Source organism: Protomyctophum bolini, assembly GCF_963924005.1.
Source record: "Protomyctophum bolini genome assembly, chromosome: 22".
Lineage (NCBI taxonomy): Eukaryota > Metazoa > Chordata > Actinopteri > Myctophiformes > Myctophidae > Protomyctophum > Protomyctophum bolini.
In genome coordinates this window covers 32,575,757-32,600,217 of record NC_137883.1, presented here as the reverse complement: position 1 = coordinate 32,600,217, position 24,461 = coordinate 32,575,757, and the positions used below count along the sequence as shown (strand labels likewise).

Here is a 24,461-nt window from a genome sequence, read left to right as displayed (position 1 = left end):
TGTACAATTTTTTTGCTCATAATAAAGCTGGATTTATATACTGTCGTACGATGGTGTCACATGTTGAAAATAGTAGCCTACTAAGCTCGCAATGTGCCACGACTCATGAGCTTGTAGATCTGTTGGCTGCCGTAGACTGTGAGGCCGCAGACAAAATGTCATCTCCATCAAAGGATGCTTAAAGGACCACTTCACCACTTTTCACCCTATCTTCATATAATAGGTCCTCACTAATAATCATGATAAAATGGCACGATTTTCGTCTACTCAGTCTGTGTCTCATAGGAGGGCTGTGGGCAGTTTAGAAACCGTCTTCCAGTGACATCATCATTAGGCAGATAAACAAGATTTTTTTTTTTACAAAAATGTTTAGATTTTCATTATCGTGAGAACGATAGCTTCCATTTTCGCATTGCAACTTTTCAGGACTATAGAAAGCCTGCCGTTTCTATTAGCTTGTATTCCCCATGGATGATGTCACTGGAAGACGGTTTCTGAACTGCCCCACAGCCCTCCTATGAGACACAGACAGAGTAGGAAAAAATTGCGCCATTTTTTCACGATTATTAGTGAGGACCTATTATATGAAGATAGGTTGAAAAGTGGTGAAGTGGTCCTTTAAAAGTGGAAAAGTGATCCCCCGATTACACTAAAGGGAAAAGCTCTACCCTCGCAAATTATTCAAAGGCCAACTCCGACAACAGTTAAAGGGTTTACTTTAGTTTACACCATCGCACGGCAGAGTATCACATCAAGCATTATAGGTTGTGCTCAATGAAAATCCCGCCCCCAAAAAGAAAAAGCAGTCCAAAACGATCACCAACAAACCTTTGTGCACGTGTCGTGTACTTTACGATTGATGCTGGAAACGTCCGTCTGTGGCGTCCCCCGTGGGGTGTAGTTGCCGCCCCGAATCTGACCCGTTTGTCTGTTGTTTTGTCTGTTGTTTGTCTGTTGTTTTGCACTTTTTTTCTTTTCCCCCACGAAAAAAATATGTTATGTTTTATGGAACGGGAGCGGACGGACGGACGGACGGACGGACGCAGGGATAAGTCAGGGGATGGAGGGTAACTTCACCCCCAATGCGATAAGACGTTGCGAGAGAGAGAAAAATGACATCATATCCTGTCCTATAGCGCATTACTTCCTTCCTTCCTTCCTTTAGGATATCGTGTGACAGAATCAGTCTTAAGTCCTTTGGTTGCTTTACAAGTTCCCCCAGCCCCAGTCTATTTCCAAGTGACTCTTGGTTTCGTTTGTTTTCTTTTGTTTTGCAGTTTGGGGCTAATTTGGGTGGAAGTTCATCCCCAAGTAACGGATGTGTGTGTGTGTGTGTGTGTGTGTGTGTGTGTGTGTGTGTGTGTGTGTGCGATAAGCGAGGGGTTACATCATAGATAGCGTAGGAACCTCATTGGCCGCAGCTGTTTATTGGAGTGACCCGTCATCGCGGCTGCCATATTTAGTAGGGGGAGCTGTGCCCCCCCCCCCCCCCATGCACGTACAGTACAGTATATGTGCACTGTACTACGTCTGCACTATTAAAATCATGGTACAAATGTCAGTTATGTTATGATATAAGATACGTGATTAAAGGTATATTCAGTTCATTTCACTTCAAATATCACTTCTTTTTTTGTTTAGTTGTGACGAACCTCCCTGCTATAGAGAGTGCTGACCATATAAGGAGTTCCTCCCTGTCCCCAGTTAAAAAAAAAAACCCGTAGGTTTCGTTTTTGGCTCTAGGTGGCCCATCAGCCTTCATCCAATCAGGATAGAGAGGGAGGGGCCTTCTGCCAATCATGATCGAGCGGGGGCGGGCCTTGGTGTGCGTGCTGTTGGCCTGTCACGTGTCCGTCCCGTCCCCCCTCCCCACTGTAGCTCGTGTGCGTGTGTACATCTTGTTACCGGGGCGGAATGCTCCTTTAAATTAAAACAGAATGGGTGACCAACACCCGTTCTTAAATACTGTAGGTAATAATAATAACACTAAATGGTTAAAAATCAGAAAAGAAGGTATAATTATATATATATACAACAGAGACGTATCTCTGGACTTTAAGACAAGCCGTCACAATATGGAGGCGACGTTTACGTGTGGTTCCGGAGCGGCGGCCAATGAGACGTCTCCGTATTGACGTGGGGTTCCGGAGCAGCGGCCAATGAGACGTCTCCGTATTGAACTGACGTGTCTGTGGGTTCGATGACGAGGCACTCTTCATGCATCCTTTCTTTAGCAGCTCAGGGGGATACGACACTGTTCGCCCAGAGGCGTCAGGGGGATACGACACTGTTCGCCCAGAGGCCTCAGGGGGATACGACACTGTTCGCCCAGAGGCCTCAGGGGGATACGACACTGTTCGCCCAGAGGCCTCAGGGGGATACGACACTGTTCGCCCAGAGGCGTCAGGGGGATACGACACTGTTCGCCCAGAGGCCTCAGGGGGATACGACACTGTTCGCCCAGAGGCGTCAGGGGGATACGACACTGTTCGCCCAGAGGCGTCAGGGGGATACGACACTGTTCGCCCAGAGGCGTCAGGGGGATACGACACTGTTCGCCCAGAGGCGTCAGGGGGATACGACACTGTTCGCCCAGAGGCGTCAGGGGGATACGACACTGTTCGCCCAGAGGCGTCAGGGGGATACGACACTGTTCGCCCAGAGGCGTCAGGGGGATACGACACTGTTCGCCCAGAGGCCTCAGGGGGATACGACACTGTTCGCCCAGGGGGATACGACACTGTTCGCCCAGAGGCCTCAGGGGGATACGACAATGTTCGCCCAGAGGCCTCAGGGGGATACGACACTGTTCGCCCAGAGGCGTCAGGGGGATACGACACTGTTCGCCCAGAGGCGTCAGGGGGATACGACACTGTTCGCCCAGAGGCGTCAGGGGGATACGACACTGTTCGCCCAGAGGCGTCAGGGGGATACGACACTGTTCGCCCAGAGGCGTCAGGGGGATACGACACTGTTCGCCCAGAGGCGTCAGGGGGATACGACACTGTTCGCCCAGAGGCGTCAGGGGGATACGACACTGTTCGCCCAGAGGCGTCAGGGGGATACGACACTGTTCGCCCAGAGGCGTCAGGGGGATACGACACTGTTCGTCTCCCATTCATCACGTCTCCCAGGGTGAGGGTCGTCTGCTGACCCACAGATTAGGCCTCGCCTTTTGGGCCAAGGACACTAGTCTCTCCTGCAGGTCCAAAGATGGGGCTTCAATGTGCGTTGAGGAAACAAGCCGGCTTGGAATTAAGGGGGAAGGGGTCTCTCTCTCTGCCCTCATAAAGTATGTCTCTGCTCTGTGAAAGGGGTGGGTGGGTGTGGGTATACGAGGGGACGGAGGAGGTGTTTCAGAGGTGGGTCTCGTCCCTCGTCTCCGTGTTTAAGTCCTGCTGGTTCCGGGTGGTGGTGGTGGTGGTGGTGGTGGGGCCGCGGGACGGCATGGCCACCGGCGGGGGCGCGTCCTCTGGGACGTGTGCCAGTGGGTCCGACCGGATGATGTATCTATTCGGGACAGACGAGAGAGAGAGAGAGAAGATTGAACAGCAGCAGAACTCAGCAGAACATTATGGATTGCAGCTTTTTTTTTTATCCCACGATTTTGTAATTTATTTTTCACCCCTGTGTCAATCATCTACTGTGATCCTGGGCTCTACACACCCTCCGCCAACCTGGGGAGAGCAACGGACTTAACTCATGCTCCCTTCATGCCTGAGTGTCCAAGTTGCTCCTTCACACCTGACAGGGGGGAGTTTCCCTGGTTGGACGTATAGCGCGTGGAAGGAACACGTTATTCCAACCAGTTCCTTTCCCCTCCATCAGGCGCCCCGGCTGGCCAGGGGGAGGCAGTTTAGAGACCAAGATTACTGCATGTTTTTGTGAGGGTACCTACCCTAGGGGACACGGGAAGAACATGCAAACTCCACACAGAAAGGCCCTTTCGCCAACCCCGCCTTCGGGTATGGCCACTGATGACGCAGAGGAGGAAACACCCCGCCAGCACCCACAGTGCCCCGAGCGGGAATCGAACCCAGGACCTTCTAGCTGTGAGGCGACAGCACTACCAACTGTGCCACCGTGCCCCTATGGATTGCAGCTTTAATTAACCTATTTTGACCTGAGATCAGATTAAAAAAATGTCTTCTACATCCTGACAGTTTTCTGAAAAAGCTATGTTTCTATGTCAGTCGTTCTGCCAAAAACGACACCGGGTGGCAGCATAATGTTCTCCACCGGGTGGCAGCGTAATGTTCTCCACCGGGTGGCAGCGTAACATAATGTTCTCCACCGGGTGGCAGCATAACATAATGTTCTCCACCGGGTGGCAGCGTAACATAATGTTCTCCACCGGGTGGCAGCGTAACATAATGTTCTCCACCGGGTGGCAGCATAACATAATGTTCTCCACCGGGTGGCAGCGTAACATAATGTTCTCCACCGGGTGGCAGCGTAACATAATGTTCTCCACCGGGTGGCAGCATAACATAATGTTCTCCACCGGGTGGCAGCGTAACATAATGTTCTCCACCGGGTGGCAGCGTAACATAATGTTCTCCACCGGGTGGCAGCGTAACATAATGTTCTCCACCGGGTGGCAGCGTAACATAATGTTCTCCACCGGGTGGCAGCGTAACATAATGTTCTCCACCGGGTGGCAGCGTAACATAATGTTCTCCACCAGGTGGCAGCGTAACATAATGTTCTCCACCGGGTGGCAGCGTAACATAATGTTCTCCACCAGGTGGCAGCGTAACATAATGTTCTCCACCGGGTGGCAGCGTAACATAATGTTCTCCACCGGGTGGCAGCGTAACATAATGTTCTCCACCGGGTGGCAGCGTAACATAATGTTCTCCACCGGGTGGCAGCGTAACATAATGTTCTCCACCGGGTGGCAGCGTAACATAATGTTCTCCACCAGGTGGCAGCGTAACATAATGTTCTCCACCAGGTGGCAGCGTAACATAATGTTCTCCACCAGGTGGCAGCGTAACATAATGTTCTCCACCGGGTGGCAGCATAATGTTCTCCAACGGGTGGCAGCGTAACATAATGTTGTTATTCTTACACGACGTCGTTCAGCTCCAGCACGGTGTCAGGCGGCGGGTTGATGAGGACGTAGGACAGCGTGTTCTGGTGGTCGTTCATCTCGTCTGAAACAGAGAAAGCAGGCGGGACCTTCACAGCTGCGACCCCCGAGAACCTGCCCGGGACCTTCATTCACCCTCATTACACACTACATTAAGCCTGAAGCCAAATGAGCCCCTCTCTAATTAACCCGACTAAGCAAAATGAGAACTTTTCCTCTCTGTCAAAAGAGATGACGAAGTATCTTATTATTAAACCCCGTGTTAGATTTATGAAGAAAGGGACAAGAAGAAGACCCCGCGACTAATTATCTGGAAATGCGCGTGTGTGCGTGCGTGCGTGGATGTTTGTGTGTGTGTTAATTGTAGAATTATTTTACCTGTTAAGTCTGTGATCAAGACACATAAGCCAAATTCCAATACCCCAAATCTCGGCCACTCGCTCACTCACACTCGCTCGCTCCAGCATGGTGGTGTTACGGTGAAATTGGTGACCTGCTGAAATATGTGAAAATCTTGCAGACATCACATAATTATTGTCAGTGTCCGAATGAAAATCGTTGCAGTTTGTTAATTAGCAAAGTTCAACCTAGCGGTATTCAGGCCACATATTTAAAGACGTCCATGTAAGTTGTGTGAAGTCCACAAGATGGTAACATATTTCGGCAGCTCACCAATTTCACCATAATTTGCCATGCTGGAGTGACCGAGTGGGAGTGAGCGAGTGGCCGAGATTTTGGGTATTGGAATTTGGCTTATAGAGACATGTTTAGGTGCGGTGGTGGGGGGGTTCGTACCCTGGTTTGGGGGGGCTCATGTAGGGGGGGAGGGGGGGGGGGACAACATAAAGGAGGACATAATGTGTGCCTACTGTATATAACAACAACCCACCTGATCGTGGCCCTTTACGAAGCCAGGCGGGGTGGAAAAGAGAGAAGGGCTAACCGTTAAACTCACAGGCCATCATGTCCGGGTATACGGAGAGAGAGAGGAGGGGGTTTCTTTTCTTTTTTTGGGCATGCTAGCTGCTGGCCACAAGCGCAAGTCCATGCGCGGCATCAAGAGGACGCACGTACGGTTAAACTGTAACATGCACAGATATAGCGTCCGCATATCCACCATCCATCATCATCAGAATCAATCACATTCCCTTTTTTTTTGTTGCTGTTGTTGCAACCTGCGCATTCCAGGAGCGGACTAAAACACATTCCAGGCCCGGACTAAAACACATTCCAGGACCGGACTAAAACACATTCCAGGAGCGGACTAAAACACATTCCAGGAGCAGACTAAAACACATTCCAGGACCGGACTAAAACACATTCCAGGAGCGGACTAAAACACATTCCAGGAGCGGACTAAAACACATTCCAGGACCGGACTAAAACACATTCCAGGACCGGACTATAAAACACATTCCAGGACCGGACTAAAACACATTCCAGGACCGGACTATAAAACACATTCCAGGACCGGACTAAAACACATTCCAGGACCGGACTAAAACACATTCCAGGACCGGGACTAAAACAGCACAAACGGAGACCGGGATATATTATTGGCACATTGCCGTGCCCAGCAGATCGTCATGCACGACGCTCTGTACCTCCCACTGCCCTCCCCTTGATGACTAGGTTGGTAGGTTCGGTCACTTACATTTCATGAGCTGTTATGTCAGTGAAACCTCACATATAACATTTCTTCTGCGGGGACCAGAAAAATGCTTCCCCTCACAATGTATATATGTTTCAAATTCTACTATACTTTGGCCCTAAACATTTTGCCCTCACAAGTATAGAAATACAAGTATACACACACACAAACGCACGCATGCACGCGGGGTGCAGTACCTAGTTCAGACAAGTCATTGGTCATCTCCTAACCTAACCATATAACCGCAAGCACGGGAGCAGACGCTATAGTCCGACATGCGGATGAATGTCGGACTGATGCCCTGTCTGAAAAGCATCCACCTCCCACGCAACGCGTACACACACACACACACGCACGCAGGCACACACACACGTGCATGCGCAAAATCCGCACATGCACACGCACGAGGACACACACACACACACATTCATGCAGTGTAGTAGTGGCAGCGGTGAAATCAACCAGCTAACCTGACGACGGCCTGGGCGCCTCTGAATAGCGGTGCTCTTTAATGTCCTGCTGTTCTGAGGGACGGGGGTAGGGGGCACTGTTGTTAAACCTCAGAGGCCCACGTACGTACGTACGTACGGTGGTCATTTAGCACAAACTATAATAGAGCATTACTACATGCTATACGAGACATAAACAATGACATACTGACTGTCTGCGTCCTATCTCCATCAATATAATAAACATCTAACATCTGTGTAGGGGCTGCGGCGCTCTATAGCACTGGTGAAAACACTAGAGGTCGCTGGGAGGGCGTTCACACTGGCAGCGATAAGAATACAGGCTACCGTCCGTGTCCAATGGAAGCCAGCCACATGAAGATAACAACCATTGTAAACAAAGACACAAGACGTGTAGCTTTTGTATGTTCATCTGCCAATGTGTGAACGCAACACACGGACGCAAAGGGCACCGTCTGGGTCTGGAACTTTAACTCAGAGTGTACATTTGTACGCTCTCTGAGTTAAATAACTTTTTTTTTTTTTACAGTGTAGATCGGGGTCCCAGTCCCAGAGATAAAAATAAATAAGAAAACCATATCAAATGGTGGTCGGTGGCTTTATCAAACAAAGAACTTTGAGGTTGAGGTTGAGGATCACTTCTCAAAGGAGCAACAGGGTTACTGGCATTAATGTTGTTGTTGTTGTTGTATTTGTGTTGTAAAACGGCACACAGGTTACCGTAATGTTGTCGTATGTGTGTTGTAATACTGCACACAGGTTACCGTAATGTTGTCGTATGTGTGTTGTAATACTGCACACAGGTTACCGTAATGTTGTCGTATGTGTGTTGTAATACTGCACACAGGTTACCGTAATGTTGTCGTATGTGTGTTGTAATACTGCACACAGGTTACCGTAATGTTGTCGTATGTGTGTTGTAATACTGCACACAGGTTACCGTAATGTTGTCGTATGTGTGTTGTAAAACTGCACACAGGTTACCGTAATGTTGTCGTACGTGTGTTGTAAAACTGCACACAGGTTACCGTAATGTTGTCGTACGTGTGTTGTAAAACTGCACACAGGTTACCGTAATGTTGTCGTACGTGTGTTGTAAAACTGCACACAGGTTACCTTGCAAATATCCTAGATTTACTCGGTTCATCACATCGCTCGCAGTGAGATTAGAAACATCCTCTAAACACGGCAAAGAAGAAGGGAAGACGGAGCAGTTCAGAAAGAGAAAGAAAGAAAGAAAGAAAGAAGGGAAAAGAAAACAAAGAAGAAATAAAGCATCAGGCAGGCAGCAAAAGCATTTAGATTTTATTTTTGTTAATCAAAGAAGAATGTTAAGAGAGGATGCAAAGAGTATAAGGGCAAGAAATAAAAAGAAAACATGCAGTGATTAGACTGATTCATATTCATATTGATGTGAGACCTGATTCATATTCATATTGATGTGAGACCTGATTCATATTCATATTGATGTGAGGCCTGATTCATATTTACGTGAGTCCTGATTCATATTCATATTGGTGTGAGGCCTGATTCATATTCATATTGGTGTGAGGCCTGATTCATATTCCGCTGCGTGAAATGTAATAATAGCAGGTCTACAACAAGTGGAAGAAGTACTCAGATCTTGTTCTACTTAAGTAAAAGTAGCAATACCAACATGTAAAAAATACAACAGTGTTTAGCTGATCTACAAGCTCACAATGTGACGCACCGTCCGTGGTGAGCTTGTATATATTGCCGAATAGCCAACGTACAGAACAGAAGAGAAAGGGGGAGAAGAATGCACGGCCTAATGCAGTCGGAGTTCAGGAATGTGAAAGGTTCGGTTCGGGGGTATAAAGTGCTCCTGCATTCTGCATGCAAACATACATACGTACGTGCATGCATGCGGGTTTTGTGCATAAGGGTTTGTGCACATGGCGTTGTGATCATGATGGCTCCATATACTGTATACACTCAAATGTGCGCAGAAAAAAATATAAATAGACCTGGTGGAAACACTTTCTATGAAGCTCATGCATAGAATGTTATAGTAGATTGCACTATAATCTACACACAACAACCGGATCATTATGGTTAAAAGCGCTTTAAATGTTTCGTCATAATAATCACACCACATCATAAAGCATTCATATTGATGACATATTGTCGATTACACATGAATTATAAATCTGATTATAACCCTGGGTTATACAGGTGCATGATGGGAAGGCGAGTTTATTTATTTCTGGAGTTTATATAATGCATTAGAGACGTGGGCATCATAGAAAGTGTTAACGTGGAGCCTTATGGGTAAATGTTTACACTCCAATTCCCGGCGTATGCGTGGCTGCGTGCCGTGTGCGTCACACACCAAAAATAGCCCAGTCGTCGTGCAACAAGCTCGCTGTGACATGTTGGGAGCTTGCGGATTGGCTATAGTTTCCGTGTGCAACAACAATGACACGAGTATGTTTATATACGCAACTAACAATCACCCGTAGCAGGTCTATAGGGAGACGGAGGAGGAGATGGGGTGAGATGAGAGTGTAATGCTGGCTGACAGAGTAACGTTCAGCTGAAGTCTTAAGGCTCATTCATAGTCTGGATTTTCGGTGGTGAGGTCTGAGGTGACCACCGAACTACAACATGACGTCACTGAGGTGACCACCGAACTACAACATGACGTCACTGAGGTGACCACCGAACTACAACATGACGTCACTGAGGTGACCACCGAACTACAACATGACGTCACTGAGGTGACCACCGAACTACAACATGACGTCACTGAGGTGACCACCGAACTACAACATGACGTCACTGAGGTGACCACCGAACTACAACATGACGTCACTGAGGTGACCACCGAACTACAACATGACGTCACTGAGGTGGACCACCGAACTACAACATGACGTCACTGAGGTGACCACCGAACTACAACATGACGTCACTGAGGTGACCACCGAACTACAACATGACGTCACTGAGGTGACCACCGAACTACAACATGACGTCACTGAGGTGGACCACCGAACTACAACATGACGTCACTGAGGTGACCACCGAACTACAACATGACGTCACTGAGGTGACCACCGAACTACAACATGACGTCACTGAGGTGGACCACCGAACTACAACATGACGTCACTGAGGTGACCACCGAACTACAACATGACGTCACTGAGGTGACCACCGAACTACAACATGACGTCACTGAGGTGACCACCGAACTACAAAATGACGTCACTGAGGTGACCACCGAACTACAACATGACGTCACTGAGGTGACCACCGAACTACAACATGACGTCACTGAGGTGACCACCGAACTACAAAATGACGTCACTGAGGTGACCACCGAACTACAACATGACGTCACTGAGCCACGGTGAAGAGCAAACCACCGCCACCGCCCCAGCCCTTCCTCTCTATTTTTACTCACCACTGCTCAGCGTTGTTTCAGCTCCGGTGGTCACCTCACCAGCAGAGCGGTGGTCACCTCACCACCGGAGCGGTGGTCACCACCCCAAATCCAGACTGATGAATGAGCCTTTAGCGTGAAGGTGATGGCAGTGCATGGATCAGCCGGCCAGGCCAACCATAGACCTTGTCATTGGAACTGCGTTCCAAAAGGAACAGCGTTCCAAAAGGAACTGCGTTCCAAAAGGAACAGCCCAAGTTGTATCGTCCGTCGCCAGCTACTGACATTCACAAACACTGCAACCAGAAATAAACTTGGACCTCTTGAAAACACTTAGGTTGTCAAGTGTGACAAAATGGTCTCTAGTACAGGCAATGGGATGAGGTCGACGGATGGAACAGTACGTGTAAGTGCATACTCACTCGTTACATCATAAAAACTAGAGCAAACAACCTTGTTGTAACATTCATCAAGTTAGAGCTAAATTCACGACACACGAGTGATTCACATCAAACATGTGGATCACCCTGATGATCACAATGTCATTCATTTTGTCACGATGGTGAATTATTCCCCCATTTTAAACTGTTTTTATTGTATTGTGCCACTTTGCTTTGGCAATGTAAATGTTTGTTTTATCATGCCAATAAAGCTCACTTTGTGAATTGGAATTGAATTATGAATTAGCCATTTGCCTATAAACCTATAAAGCCTATTTTATACTTAGTTGAGCACTTGATGCACACCGACAATAACCTACGAGCTATTTCCGGTATATGTGACCAAATTTGACTGAGGGACTGCCATTGGACTTTTTTGAATTTTTTGTTTTTTCATGTCATATGAAAGCAGGGAATCATAGCTTCACATTGACATATTGGTTGTTCAGTTTGACCCACCAGTTTTGGAGATATGTCTTATAGAGTAATGTCTGGCAGAGAAACAGCGAGTTGAGAAAAAGGCTTGAAAGGTTCACTTCTGTGGTCTCTAACATTACACCTATAGCTACATGTTTAAGCATTTATTTCATATTTACATGTCTTCTGTGGTCTCTAACATTACACCTAGCTACATGTTTAAGCATTTATTTCATATTTACATGTCGATTTCAGCTCTGACACTTATTTCAGACATGCTCTAGTATGTGAAGAGTCTGCGTGTGCTATTAACTCATTTTGAAAAAAATGAAAAAAATAAAAAGGTTTTCTCCTCTGGAATGTGCGCAATGGCAGTCTCTCAGTCAAATCTGGTCACATATGTTTGGCCAGGCGTGCAATACTAGGTGCGCAACTAAGTGTAAAAAAACCAGGCATGCGTCGGTCCAACATGGCGTCGGTTTCCGGTTCCGGACCACCTGCTTGGCGCTGCTTGCTTTGCGCTGAGCGTGGCCGTGCGCGTTGTTGAGCGACCCATCCGGGCTTACCGTAGCCCACGGTGGGCAGGCCCAGGTGCTTCATGCGGTTCTTGACCAGCTCGGAGAGCTCCTGCCTCTCGGAGCGGCGGTACAGGTTGAGGCGCTGCGCGGAGATGCGCTCGGCGCGGCTGGGAGGCTTGGCGCTCTTGCGGCTGAGGCGGCGCGCCCACTGCATGCTCTTCTTCCTCAGCAGCGGGTGCTCCGATTGGTCGCTGCTGCATGGAGGAGGAGGAGCAATGCTGTCATTATTATATATATATATTATAGAGGGTGCTCCGATTGGTTGCTGCTGCATGGAGGAGGAGGAGGAGGAGGAGCAACGCTATGTCATTATTATATATATATTATATATTATTATAGAGGGTGCTCCGATTGGTCGCTTACACACTTCAGCACCGTGGATAGCTCCTACAGTGTTACACACTTCAGCACCATGGATAGCTCCTACACTGTGTATTACTGCAGCACCATGGATAGCTCCTACACAGTGTTACACACTTCAGCACCATGGATAGCTCCTACACAGTGTTACACACTTCAGCACCATGGATAGCTCCTACACAGTGTTACACACTTCAGCACCATGGATAGCTCCTACACAGTGTGTTACTTCAGCACCTTGGATAGCTCCTACACAGTGTCTTACTTCAGCACCATGATAGCTCCTACACAGTGTTACACACTTCAGCACCATGGATAGCTCCCACACAGTGTTACACACTTCAGCACCATGGATAGCTCCTACACAGTGTGTTACTTCAGCACCATGGATAGCTCCTACACAGTGTTACACACTTCAGAAGTGTGTAACACTGTGTAGGAGCTATCCATGGTGCTGAAGTGTGTAACACTGTGTAGGAGCTATCCAAGGTGCTGAAGTGTGTAACACTGTGTAGGAGCTATCCATGGTGCTGAAGTGTGTAACACTTTGTAGGAGCTATCCATGGTGCTGAAGTGTGTAACACTGTGTAGGAGCTATCCATGGTGCTGCAGTAATACACAGTGTAGGAGCTATCCATGGTGCTGAAGTGTGTAACACTGTGTAGGAGCTATCCATGGTGCTGAAGTGTGTAACACTGTGTGGGGGCTATCCAAGGTGGTGAAGTGTGTAACACTGTGTGGGAGCTATCCATGGTGCTGAAGTGTGTAACACTGTGTAGGAGCTATCCAAGGTGCTGAAGTGTGTAACACTGTAGGATCTATCCAAGGTGCTGAAGTGTGTAACACTGTGTAGGAGCTATCCAAGGTGCTGAAGTGTGTAACACTGTGTAGGAGCTATCCATGGTGCTGAAGTGTGTAACACTGTGTAGGAGCTATCCATGGTGCTGAAGTGTGTAACACTGTGTAGGAGCTATCCAAGGTGCTGAAGTGTGTAACACTGTGTAGGAGCTATCCAAGGTGCTGAAGTGTGTAACACTGTAGGAGCTATACATAGGAGCTATGGGCACGCACCATGGGCTGTATTTTGTCTTAAGTACCAGGTCTTATTACTTAACTTAAGACCTGGAGGCGTGGTCAATGCTCTTCGGCCACTCAGAATAGCCAAACATGGCATTGATCCACGCCTCCAGGTCTTAAGTTAAGTAATAAGACCTGGTACTTAAGACATGCAAAATATACAGCCTTTATGAGTAAAAACAACACTGACTGTCCTGTGACCAACCTGGTGGTGGAGTAGCGATGGCCGGCTGTCTTGTTGTCCTCGCCTCGCTCCTCGCCCTCCTCCACGTTGATGGACACCTGAGACTAAGGGAGGGTGGGGGGGTGGGGGGGGGGGGTTAACCACAAATGTCCAAAATGTCTTCTAAATCATGACAGTTATTTTCTGAAAATGTTCATGTCAAAGACCCCCCAAAACATATATGTAATTGACAGAAAATATGTTGTTCCAGGGACACCCCCCCCCCCCTCCCCAGAAGCAAAGATTTTAGTTAAAAACATTCGCTCCGAAAGATATATATATTCAAAGATTTGCACCACATTTTAACGATTTTCCCAAAAATTGCAGAATAAGCCATGAGCTTGTAGATCTGCTATTTCTCAAAGGCTAAAGCATAACATAATGCTTTAAACACCAAAAGGGGTTCCCGCCCAGAATGGGTTAATGGCCCCGCCCCCTACACACTGTAGGACTTTTAAAGTTGTCGGGGAGACATCAGATCGTTACGTATTTCACACTACAAGAGTATATATATATTTTAATGGGCTGTCATTATATCTTTGTGGCCTTCACACTTGACTAAGCTTGATTGATAGCCGACTAGGGATCACACACTGCATGCCAGAGTTTACCAAGATGCCATCCAGACCCGATACATATAGGCTACTTCTTTTGCTTTTTTGCGTGCGTGCATGCGTGCGAGCGTGCGTGCGTGCGCGTTGGAGAGGAGTGATGTATGTATGGACTGTGTTGTATCTACCAAAAGGTAATGCCGGTGAGAGATTTATTTGCGGTCAATGCAGTGCTGTCACATTTATTATCCATTTAATAAATGTTCCCAGAGGACATTGTAGAGGCCGCTGTGCTATTGGGAGTGCCGTTAAATTCAGCACAGTGTTGTGATGAATGGAAAGAAATAATATCAGTAAAACAGTAAAAGCGATATTGTGAATATCGCATATCGTTGCCGTCGGGTGTAAAGCTGCACATTTTCCAGGAAAGAGGAACTGCACTGTGAGCACTCTCTTGTATGACGAAATAAGACAATAATCTATGAATCAACAATGTCAAGAAATATGTTCTTCCAGGGACCTCCCCTCAGAAGCAAAGATTTGAGCTAAAAAAAAAAACGTTCGCTCTGAAAGAATATATTCAAACATTTGGGCCACATTTTCACGATTTTTCAAACATAGCAAAATGGGTTAACCCATTCTGGGCGGGAACCCATATTGGTATCTTATACCCCCTCAGGCCGGGAACTCATATTTGGGTTCTTTACAGTATATGTACAGTATTCAAAAATGTATTTTTTTTTTGATGCTGCTATATAAATATTTTAAGTTTTTCAGAAACCTTAGGTCAGGATTTAGAGGCGTTTTTAGAATCGGCCTTAGGCCTAAATGGGTTAAATATAGAAATGCAAGGTTTCTGCCCGACAGCAGGGATAGTATCCATTGTCACACCCATTCCAGAGGTGCTAAAATGTCAGGAATCTTTGCAGAGCAAATTCTATACTTTGGGGTATCTGTTTAAACAAGTTTTAGATGGTCATATCTCCTTCAATTATTGTCCATCATATGAAAGCTTACATTATGTACTTTAATAATCTGTAAAAATATGTAATCTGTAAAAATCGAGTTGAGGCACTTTTTGCTGGAGTCTGTCACATTTGATGATCCGAAAACAGCTGACTAAAAAGAAACAGCCAAATCAATGATCTTACCTGAGGCTGTGATTGGCCGTTCTTGCACTGAGACCAGGAGTGGGGGGGGCGGAGGGGAGGGGCACACCCAACAAAATGACAGAGGGGGGGGGGGGGGGGGGGAGCACCAAGCCAGCAAGCATTAAAATACAGTAAAAAACACATACAGAGCATATAACAGTAAAATCCTGATTGTTTAAATTAACTCTGAAAGAGGACAATTTATTGGAGCCTTACATAACAGTGATCTATAGTGAATTAATCAGGAATTTTCTGCGTGTGTCCGTAGCAACACGGAGCCACCAGGGGGTGATGTTTTGCCTATACAAAAGCGCAAATGTTTCATTCTCAGAATGACACATTTTTCTTTTTTAAACAGACAATGTGGCTATTATACTTTTGAAAATAGCAGATCCACCAACTCACACCACGTCACATAGTGCGCAGCATTGTGTATTTGTAGATCAGATATTTTCAAAACATTTTCACAACATTTTCCACCAATATTGAAATGCCCAGAATAGGGGTTAAAGTGATTTAGTCTGATCCAATTTGCCGGTAAAAAAAAATACAAAATAAAGAAAGAAAAACAGTTTAGCAGATCAATATTGGCATCTGTAAGTCATAACAAGTATGCAGCGTATAAGCCAAGGACAAGGCAAATAAAAATAACTACAATCAGGGAAAGCAGCGTAGAAGAGATGAGAGAAAAAGGAACGTAGATGACAGAAGAAGAGGCCGTAAAGAGGGAAGGATAAGAAAGAGTGGAAGGAAGAAAGACAGGCTAGGGGTGGGCGATATGGGCGATATGGTGATATGGGTGATATGGGTGATATGGGTGATATGGGCGATATGGGCGATATGGGTGATATGGGCGATATGGTGATATGGGTGATATGGGTGATATGGGTGATATGGGCGATATGGGCGATATGGGCGATATGGGTGATATGGTGATATGGGTGATATGGGTGATATGGGTGATATGGGCGATATGGGCGATATGGGCGATATGGGTGATATGGTGATATGGGTGATATGGGCGATATGGGCGTTATGGGTGATATGGGCGATATGGTGATATGGGTGATATGGGTGATATGGTGATATGGGCGATATGGGTGATATGGACGATATGGGCGATATGGGCGATATGGGTGATATGGTGATAAATATTGTCGAGACGATACAATGATATGTATGATATGCCTTTTCAGAGATATTGGATATAGGCTAATCGTGAATCGTGATACAGTACATTGTATGATTTGCAAACTTTGCAGTAGTATATATATTTTTTTATAATTTTTATCCCAACCCATTTTTCACCCCTGTGTCAATGATCTAATGTGATCCTGGGCTCTACACACCCTCCACCAACCTAGTCCCCATATATGGGGGACAAGGGGAGAGCAACCTAGTCCCCATATATGGGGGACAAGGGGAGAGCAACCTAGTCCCCATATATGGGGGACAAGGGGAGAGCAACCAATCCCCATATATGGGGGACAAGGGGAGAGCAACCTAGTCTGGGGGACAAGGGGAGAGCAACCTAGTCCCCATATATGGGGGACAAGGGGAGAGCAACCTAATCTGGGGGACAAGGGGAGAGCAACCTAATCTGGGGGACAAGGGGAGAGCAACCTAGTCCCCATATATGTACAAGGGGAGAGCAACCTAGTCTGGGGGACAAGGGGAGAGCAACCTAGTCCCCATATATGGGGGACAAGGGGAGAGCAACCTAGTCCCCATATATGGGGGACAAGGGGAGAGCAACAGACTTGAACTCATGCTTCCTTCATGCCTGAGTGTCCAAGTTGCTCCTTTACACCTGACAGGGGGGAGTTTCCCTGGTTGGACGTAGCGCGTGGAAGGAACACGTTATTCCAATCAGTTCCTTTCCCCTCCATCAGACGCCCCGTGATTTGCAGTTGTATTTTGGTGTAAATGTTACACCTTTTCCTTTTAATTTGTGTTACCTTGTATGTGGTTGAACTGTTGAGTAACTTGAAAAATAACCATAAAAAATGTGTGAAAGAATATTGTGATAATATTGTGTATCATGACACTGCTTGAAAACATAATTGTGATATTATATTTTTCCATATCGCCCACCCCCCTCTCTCTCTCTCTCTCTCTCTCATGCCGTACTGTACCGTACCTCGGAGGAGGAGAACATGTGGGACTCGGTGCGGTAGATCCCGATGGGAATCTCGGCACTGGAGGAGCAGAGCTTCTGGAAGAGTCTGCCGTACGTTCGGATCCACAGGTCCTCCTCCGTCACCTTCATCTGAGGAGGTCAGAGGAAACAGCCACGTTCAGCCTCTTCACCTAACACATTCTGACCTGAGATCAGATTCATACGAGGATTCCACTGGACACACACTGGTCTGATTAACACATTTTGGACTGAGGTCGCTATTTTCTGCCGAATATTTTCTGGGGCTGAATATTCGGTGCATCACTGCGTTGGAGGGTGGCACGGCTGCTTACCGCTAGAGCTGTCCCTGACTAAGTATTTGTATTATTATTTATTTTTTTGTGAACATGGACTGAGAGTCTTGTCATTAGCCAGATTGAGCACAGCAGGTGAGATTGAGATTCTGGAGTCTATCAGGCCAGCACTCCCACTGTGCGATTCAAGTCACAGGCAGTGGCACATTGCCACACAAGCAGACACACTCCACATGCACATTGGAGATTGATTAAAAACAGTCAGAAAGCATGTTCAAATGTGTTTATGTCCCCCCACAGACCTAGTGGAATAATACAATAATATTTTGTGAAAAAAAAAAAAAATCGACTGAGAGGTGGTCAGTCGACTGAGACCCGTTCCGATCGATTAGTGGACGATTCGACTAATCGAGGTCAGCCCTACTTACCGCACACAGGTACCCAGAGCCCGGCGTGGTGTCCAGGCCCAGCAGCAGTCTTGCGATGGGGATCATGTAGTCCTTGACAAACGACTGTTGGGAAAAGAGGGGACAGAAAGCCCAGTGTGTAGTCGGAGGTGAGCTTTCCTCCCCCGAGGGAAGGGAATATATAGGAGAACCGATGTGTGGCCGAGGCTGAGAGGAGGACGTCCACCGTTCACAGCCTGTTCCAGCGTTCACCGTTCACAGCCACAGCCTGTTCCAGCGCTCACCGTTCACAGCCACAGCCTGTTCCAGCCTGCTTGCCCAAACGTTGGTTAAATAACGTCCCTGCTTGACACTGGCTGGCTTCCCTGCGACATACTAGCGTCATGTCCAGGGGGTGTACTTGTACATCAAGCTGCCTCACGCTACAGAAACAGTAGATAGGCACCTGCCCCTATGGGCCTCACGCTACAGAAACAGGAGATAGGCTCCTGCCCCTATGGGCCTCATGGCTACAGAAACAGGAGATAGGTTCCTGCCCCCTATGGGCCTCATGGCTACAGAAATCTCATGGCTACAGAAACAGGAGATAGGCTCCTGCCCCGATGGGCCTTATGGCTACAGAAACAGGAGATAGGCTCCTGCCCCTATGGGCCTCATGTCTACAGAAACAGGAGATAGTCTCCTGCCCCTATGGGCCTCATGGCTACAGAAACAGGAGATAGGCTCCTGCCCCTATGGGCCTCATGGCTACAGAAACAGGAGATAGGCTCCTGCCCCTATGGGCCTCATGGCTACAGAAACAGGAGATAGGCTCCTGCCCCTATGGGCCTCATGGCTACAGAAACAGGAGATAGGCTCCTGCCCCTATGGGCCCCATGGCTACAGAAACAGGAGATAGGCTCCTGCCCCTATGGGCCTCATGGCTACAGAAACAGGAGATAGGCTCCTGCCCCTATGGGCCTCATGGCTACAGAAACAGGAGATATCTTACTCACTACTCAGCAGGCCTGACTCACCTGGTAGAGCAGCGTATCCAGCATGCTGATACTGAACACTCTGCCTGCAGCGAAAGGCAGGCGGAACATGAACGCCAGGTTGGAGCCCTTATCTCGCTCTATCTGTTGGAGAGAGACAGAGAGAGAGACAGAGAGAGAGAGGATTCGACAGCGTTAGAGACACACAGACAGAGGTGATCACAGGAAGATGTCAGAGATGAAAGAGAAAGAAAAAGGAGATGGCAGCGGGGAAGATATGAAATCCGTTTGAACATTTAAACATCCAATCTGAATACGTTTTTTAATGTCCTAAATATACACGTGATGTAATCCCTGGGGGGGTGAGAGGGGGGGGGGGTGAGGGGGATATGGCGCACATGAGATTGAGGCAGTGCTACTTATATCAACCAGTACCATAATACTCTACACCAGCGTATTAATTATGAACATTATAACTAGTCCAATTGTATAATCATCAAAATAAGTTCTGTATATCGCAGCTTCAAATTAAAATATTATCCAGGCTTTACAGAGTATATGAACCAGTTAGTTGCTGTTTCACTTATTACTTGCGCAAGCAGAGCGCGAAAGTAATAGTTTGGCCCGGGACTCGTATGCACCGTCCCAGCCAACCCGCCACTTTTGATGCGTGTGCACCGTCCCAGCAAATTGTGCCTGATTTGCTGGGACCAGATTACATGATGTGTATATGTATAACTAGCTCTCAATGATGACGTAAGAAATATGTGGATTAATGGACCCAATGCCAGAGTGTAATTGGTTTTCGATGGTGACGTAATGACGATATGTTTTAGTGTCGGGAGGATTAAAGGTAATGCTCCTGTGTATATACATGTATGTAATCTGGCACCACTGCCCTATCAGGCACAGTTTGCAGGGACGGTGCAAACGCATCAAAAGTGACAGTTTATAACGGTCGAAAGTACTTGCGCGCTCTGCTTGCGCACTAGTTGGCCATTTATGGCCTATACTAGTGTGCAACAAGCAAGTATGCACTCGACAGAGTGCAGTTCTAGTTACTTCTACGTTCAATTTGGGTGCGGGGCGGTGGGGGGCGGGGCAGGGCGGGGCGGGGGCTCAGGGTTCGAGGGGCCGGATGTTACTTACACACTGGGAGCCACTCCTCACCTTCTCCAGCTTGGAGAGAGCCAGCGAGTAGCAGTCCTTGGCTCTGAACTGCATGAAGCGCATGTTGGACGGATGGGTCAGCTCCGTGATGATGCTGAGACTGGGGAAGAGTCTGACAGAGGGGAGGGAGGGAGGGAGGGAGGGGGGGAGGGAGGGAGGGAGGGAGGGAGGGAGGGAGGGAGGGAGGGAGGGAGGCGGGGAGGGAGGGAGGGAGGGAGGGAGGAGAGAGGGAGGGAGGGAGAGAGGGAGGGAGGCAGGGAGGGAGGGAGGGAGGGAGGGAGGGAGGGAGGCAGGGAGGGAGGGAGGGAGGGAGGGAGGGAGGGAGGGAGGGAGGAGAGAGGGAGGGAGGGAGGGAGAGAGGGAGGGAGGGAGGGAGGGAGGGAGGGAGGGAGGGAGGGAGGGAGGGAGGGAGGGAGGGAGTGTGGTTATTTTAATACGCACCGTATGTGTACACACACAGACACACAGACAGACAGTTTAGGCCAGCTTCTATAGTTAGTGCTCACTGCGTTCGCAATTATTCAACGAGCTCAACACTGACTGTGAAATGGCAGCGTGTGTTCTCTACCTGAACATGGTCTGGACGTTGACGATGGTCTTGGCGTCGGCCATGTAGTCCTCCTCGGCGCTCATGGTGCTCTCCTTGTCCACCACCACCAGGTTGTCGGCGTAGATGATTCCACATTGCAGCAGGTTGTCCAAACTGTCCCAAAACACAAACATCATTAACCCGTTCCACCCTGCAGCAGGTTGTCCAAACTGTCCCAAAACACAAACATCATTAACCCGTTCCACACGGCAGCAGGTTGTCCAAACTGTCCCAAAACACAAACATCATTAACCCGTTCCACACGGCAGCAGGTTGTCCAAACTGTCCCAAAACACAAACATCATTAACCCGTTCCACCCTGCAGCAGGTTGTCCAAACTGTCCCAAAACACAAACATCATTAACCCGTTCCACACGGCAGCAGGTTGTCCAAACTGTCCCAAAACACAAACATCATTAACCCGTTCCACACGGCAGCAGGTTGTCCAAACTGTCCCAAAACACAAACATCATTAACCCGTTCCACCCTGCAGCAGGTTGTCCAAACTGTCCCAAAACACAAACATCATTAACCCGTTCCACACGGCAGCAGGTTGTCCAAACTGTCCCAAAACACAAACATCATTAACCCGTTCCACACGGCAGCAGGTTGTCCAAACTGTCCCAAAACACAAACATCATTAACCCGTTCCACACGGCAGCAGGTTGTCCAAACTGTCCCAAAACACAAACATCATTAACCCGTTCCACACTGCAGCAGGTTGTCCAAACTGCCCCAAAAACATTAACCCATTCTGACCCGAGATCAGATTCATACGAGGTTTTCCACTGGGAACACACTGGTCTGATTAACCCATTCTGACCTGAGATCAGATTCTAAGAAATGTCAGTCGTTCTTCGATTTTTCAAAAATAGCAGACCTACAAGCTCGTAGCGCGCCACTCGGTGGCGCGCTACGAGCTTGTAAATCTGCTATTTTTCAATAACACCAGAATGGGTTCCTGTTCAGAATGGGTTAACACAATCAGTGCCGGAAGAAGTGCTTCAAAATAGGAGCTCTGGGTGGCCGGGGTTGTCTCAGTGCTTTTACTCTGAAAGCCACGACCCGGAAACAATCTACTAAAAAAAGTTGACTTTACATTGCTATAGCTTACATTGCCATCATTTTAATTTATACGATATATGATCCAAAAAGCGTTCATATTTTGCAGGAGAGACGGATGAGGAGCAGAAAGATAATTTAAAAAATAAACATACTTATCGATGGTGCCAGCCATGAAATACACCATGGGGAAGCAGGAGATGGCCTCCAGGAAATGGTTGTCAGGCCTGCAGTGAAACAGTGAAACATCAAAGCATTTAAGCATCCAACAACTTTGAGTTATTCTTTTTACTTTACACCTTTCAATAGGCAATGTTATACCTTTTCTTTATACATTCAAGAAGCAAATAATGTACTTTTGTACGTGTTTGCAGATTGTATTAATTCGAAACCCATACGATATTCTATTGTGACGGCCCCCTGGGCCTTTAGTCTACTATGTGGGGTTTCTGTGGGCTGTGCCTTTAACAGTTCCATTGCAGTGTTGGAGGGCGGAGCCAGAGATGATGAGTGGAATGGGAGACACCTGGCCAGTGTCCTCCCCAAACACTATTTAAGACACCTGCTCTCACAGCACTACAGATCTGCATCTCTCCACAGGCTGCAGGGGCGGCCGCAGGAGAGCACCCTTGTTAGTTTGGTTAGTTGGAAACTTAAATTATTTAATTACTATTTCTATTATCAAGTATCAAATAATTGAAGTTTCCAACTGAAACTGGCAGGGAAACATGCTGCCCAAAACGTATAACCAAACTAACAAACAAAAGAACAAGGGTGCTCTCCTGCGGCCGCCCCTGCAGCCTGTGGAGAGATGCAGATCTGTAGTGCTTTGAGAGCAGGTGTCTTAAATAGTGTTTGGGGAGGACACTGGCCAGGTGTCTCCCCTTCCACTCATCATCTCTGGCTCCGCCCTCCAACACTGCAATGGAACTGTTAAAGGCACAGCCACACATACACACAGAAACCCCACATAGTAGACTAAAGGCCCAGGGGGCCGTCACACTATCCATTTAGCTATTCGGAAAATCTGCAACATCACAGCGTGTCACATTGTGATGTGTTGTGTGAGCTTGTAGATCTGCTATTCTTGGGGGGGGGGGGGGGTGGAAATGGACGATGAGTACTGTTACAGTCGGTACTTTAGAGGTGCCAATAGTTTTGTACTTTCACTCAAGTAAAAATGTATGCAGGACTTTTACTTTACTTATTTTCTCTCTTCTTCAAAGTGAAGTTATGGGTCAGAATACAAACCAGAGCAATATCTCTACACATCCTGGAACCTTTTTTTATCAGCGTGCATGCATGCGTGCAAAGTTTGAGTCCTAAAATCAGGGCTAGGGTATACAGCCTTAACACACACACACACACACACACACACACACACACACACACACACACACACACACACACACACACACTAACTCACGGGTAGTCGAGCAGCAGGACGATGGGGTTGAGCTCCTTCCTGGGGCGGTAGTACGCTCTCAGGGGGACGATGAAGTTGTAGAGGCCGTTCCCCGCCGTCTCCGCCGACACGATGATCAGCTTGTTCTTGAAGCCGTACGCCTTGGCGTCCTCGAAGCTGCTGTGCGTGCAGCCCTGGACGGACACAGACACACAGACACAGACACACAGACACACAGACACACAGACACACAGACACACAGACACAGACACAGACACAGACACACAGACCGACCGCAGACACAGTTTAGTCCTAGTTCTGCTCAATCGTCAACAAACAACAGATCCACAAGATCGCAATGTGTGACGTCTTCTCGTTTTAGTGAGCGACGACGTCGTGGGATTCAAACTGTAAAGGCTCATACATAGTCTGGAATTTAGATGGTGAGGTGACCACCGAACTACAACATGACGTCACTGAGGTGACCACCGAACTACAACATGACGTCACTGAGGTGACCACCGAACTACAACATGACGTCACTGAGGTGACCACCGAACTACAACATGACGTCACTGAGGTGACCACCGAACTACAACATGACGTCACTGAGGTGACCACCGAACTACAACATGACGTCACTGAGGTGACCACCGCACTACAACATGACGTCACTGAGGTGGACCACCGAACTACAACATGACGTCACTGAGGTGACCACCGAACTACAACATGACGTCACTGAGGTGACCACCGAACTACAACATGACGTCACTGAGGTGACCACCGAACTACAACATGACGTCACTGTGGTGACCACCGAGCTACAACATGACGTCACGAGCCGCGGTGAAGAGCAAACCACCGCCACCTCTCCAGCCCTTCTCTCTGTTTTTACTCACCACCGCTCAACGCTATTTCAGCTCCGGTGGTCAGCTCACCACCGGAGCGGTGGTTACCTCACCATCGAAAATCCAGACTATGAATAGTCCTTAAGTC

General features: G+C 47.8%; 1 protein-coding gene across 1 annotated transcript in view; it reads right to left on the bottom strand.

Moving 5' to 3' along the window:
• Nucleotides 1-3,356: 3,356 nt before the first annotated feature.
• The window catches only part of kcnt1b (potassium sodium-activated channel subfamily T member 1b), a gene marked incomplete at both ends in the record, with an annotated part of 149,489 nt that continues 128,384 nt past the window's right edge, over nucleotides 3,357-24,461 (bottom strand). Inside the window, 12 exons of the mRNA XM_080755692.1 lie at nucleotides 3,357-3,510; nucleotides 5,075-5,192; nucleotides 8,324-8,395; nucleotides 12,049-12,251; nucleotides 13,703-13,785; nucleotides 17,563-17,691; nucleotides 18,284-18,367; nucleotides 19,279-19,380; nucleotides 20,407-20,518; nucleotides 20,975-21,109; nucleotides 22,213-22,284; nucleotides 23,484-23,656. Of these exons, the coding sequence (XP_080611818.1) occupies nucleotides 3,357-3,510; nucleotides 5,075-5,192; nucleotides 8,324-8,395; nucleotides 12,049-12,251; nucleotides 13,703-13,785; nucleotides 17,563-17,691; nucleotides 18,284-18,367; nucleotides 19,279-19,380; nucleotides 20,407-20,518; nucleotides 20,975-21,109; nucleotides 22,213-22,284; nucleotides 23,484-23,656 (1,437 nt within the window). The remainder of the gene's footprint in view (nucleotides 3,511-5,074; nucleotides 5,193-8,323; nucleotides 8,396-12,048; nucleotides 12,252-13,702; nucleotides 13,786-17,562; nucleotides 17,692-18,283; nucleotides 18,368-19,278; nucleotides 19,381-20,406; nucleotides 20,519-20,974; nucleotides 21,110-22,212; nucleotides 22,285-23,483; nucleotides 23,657-24,461) is intronic.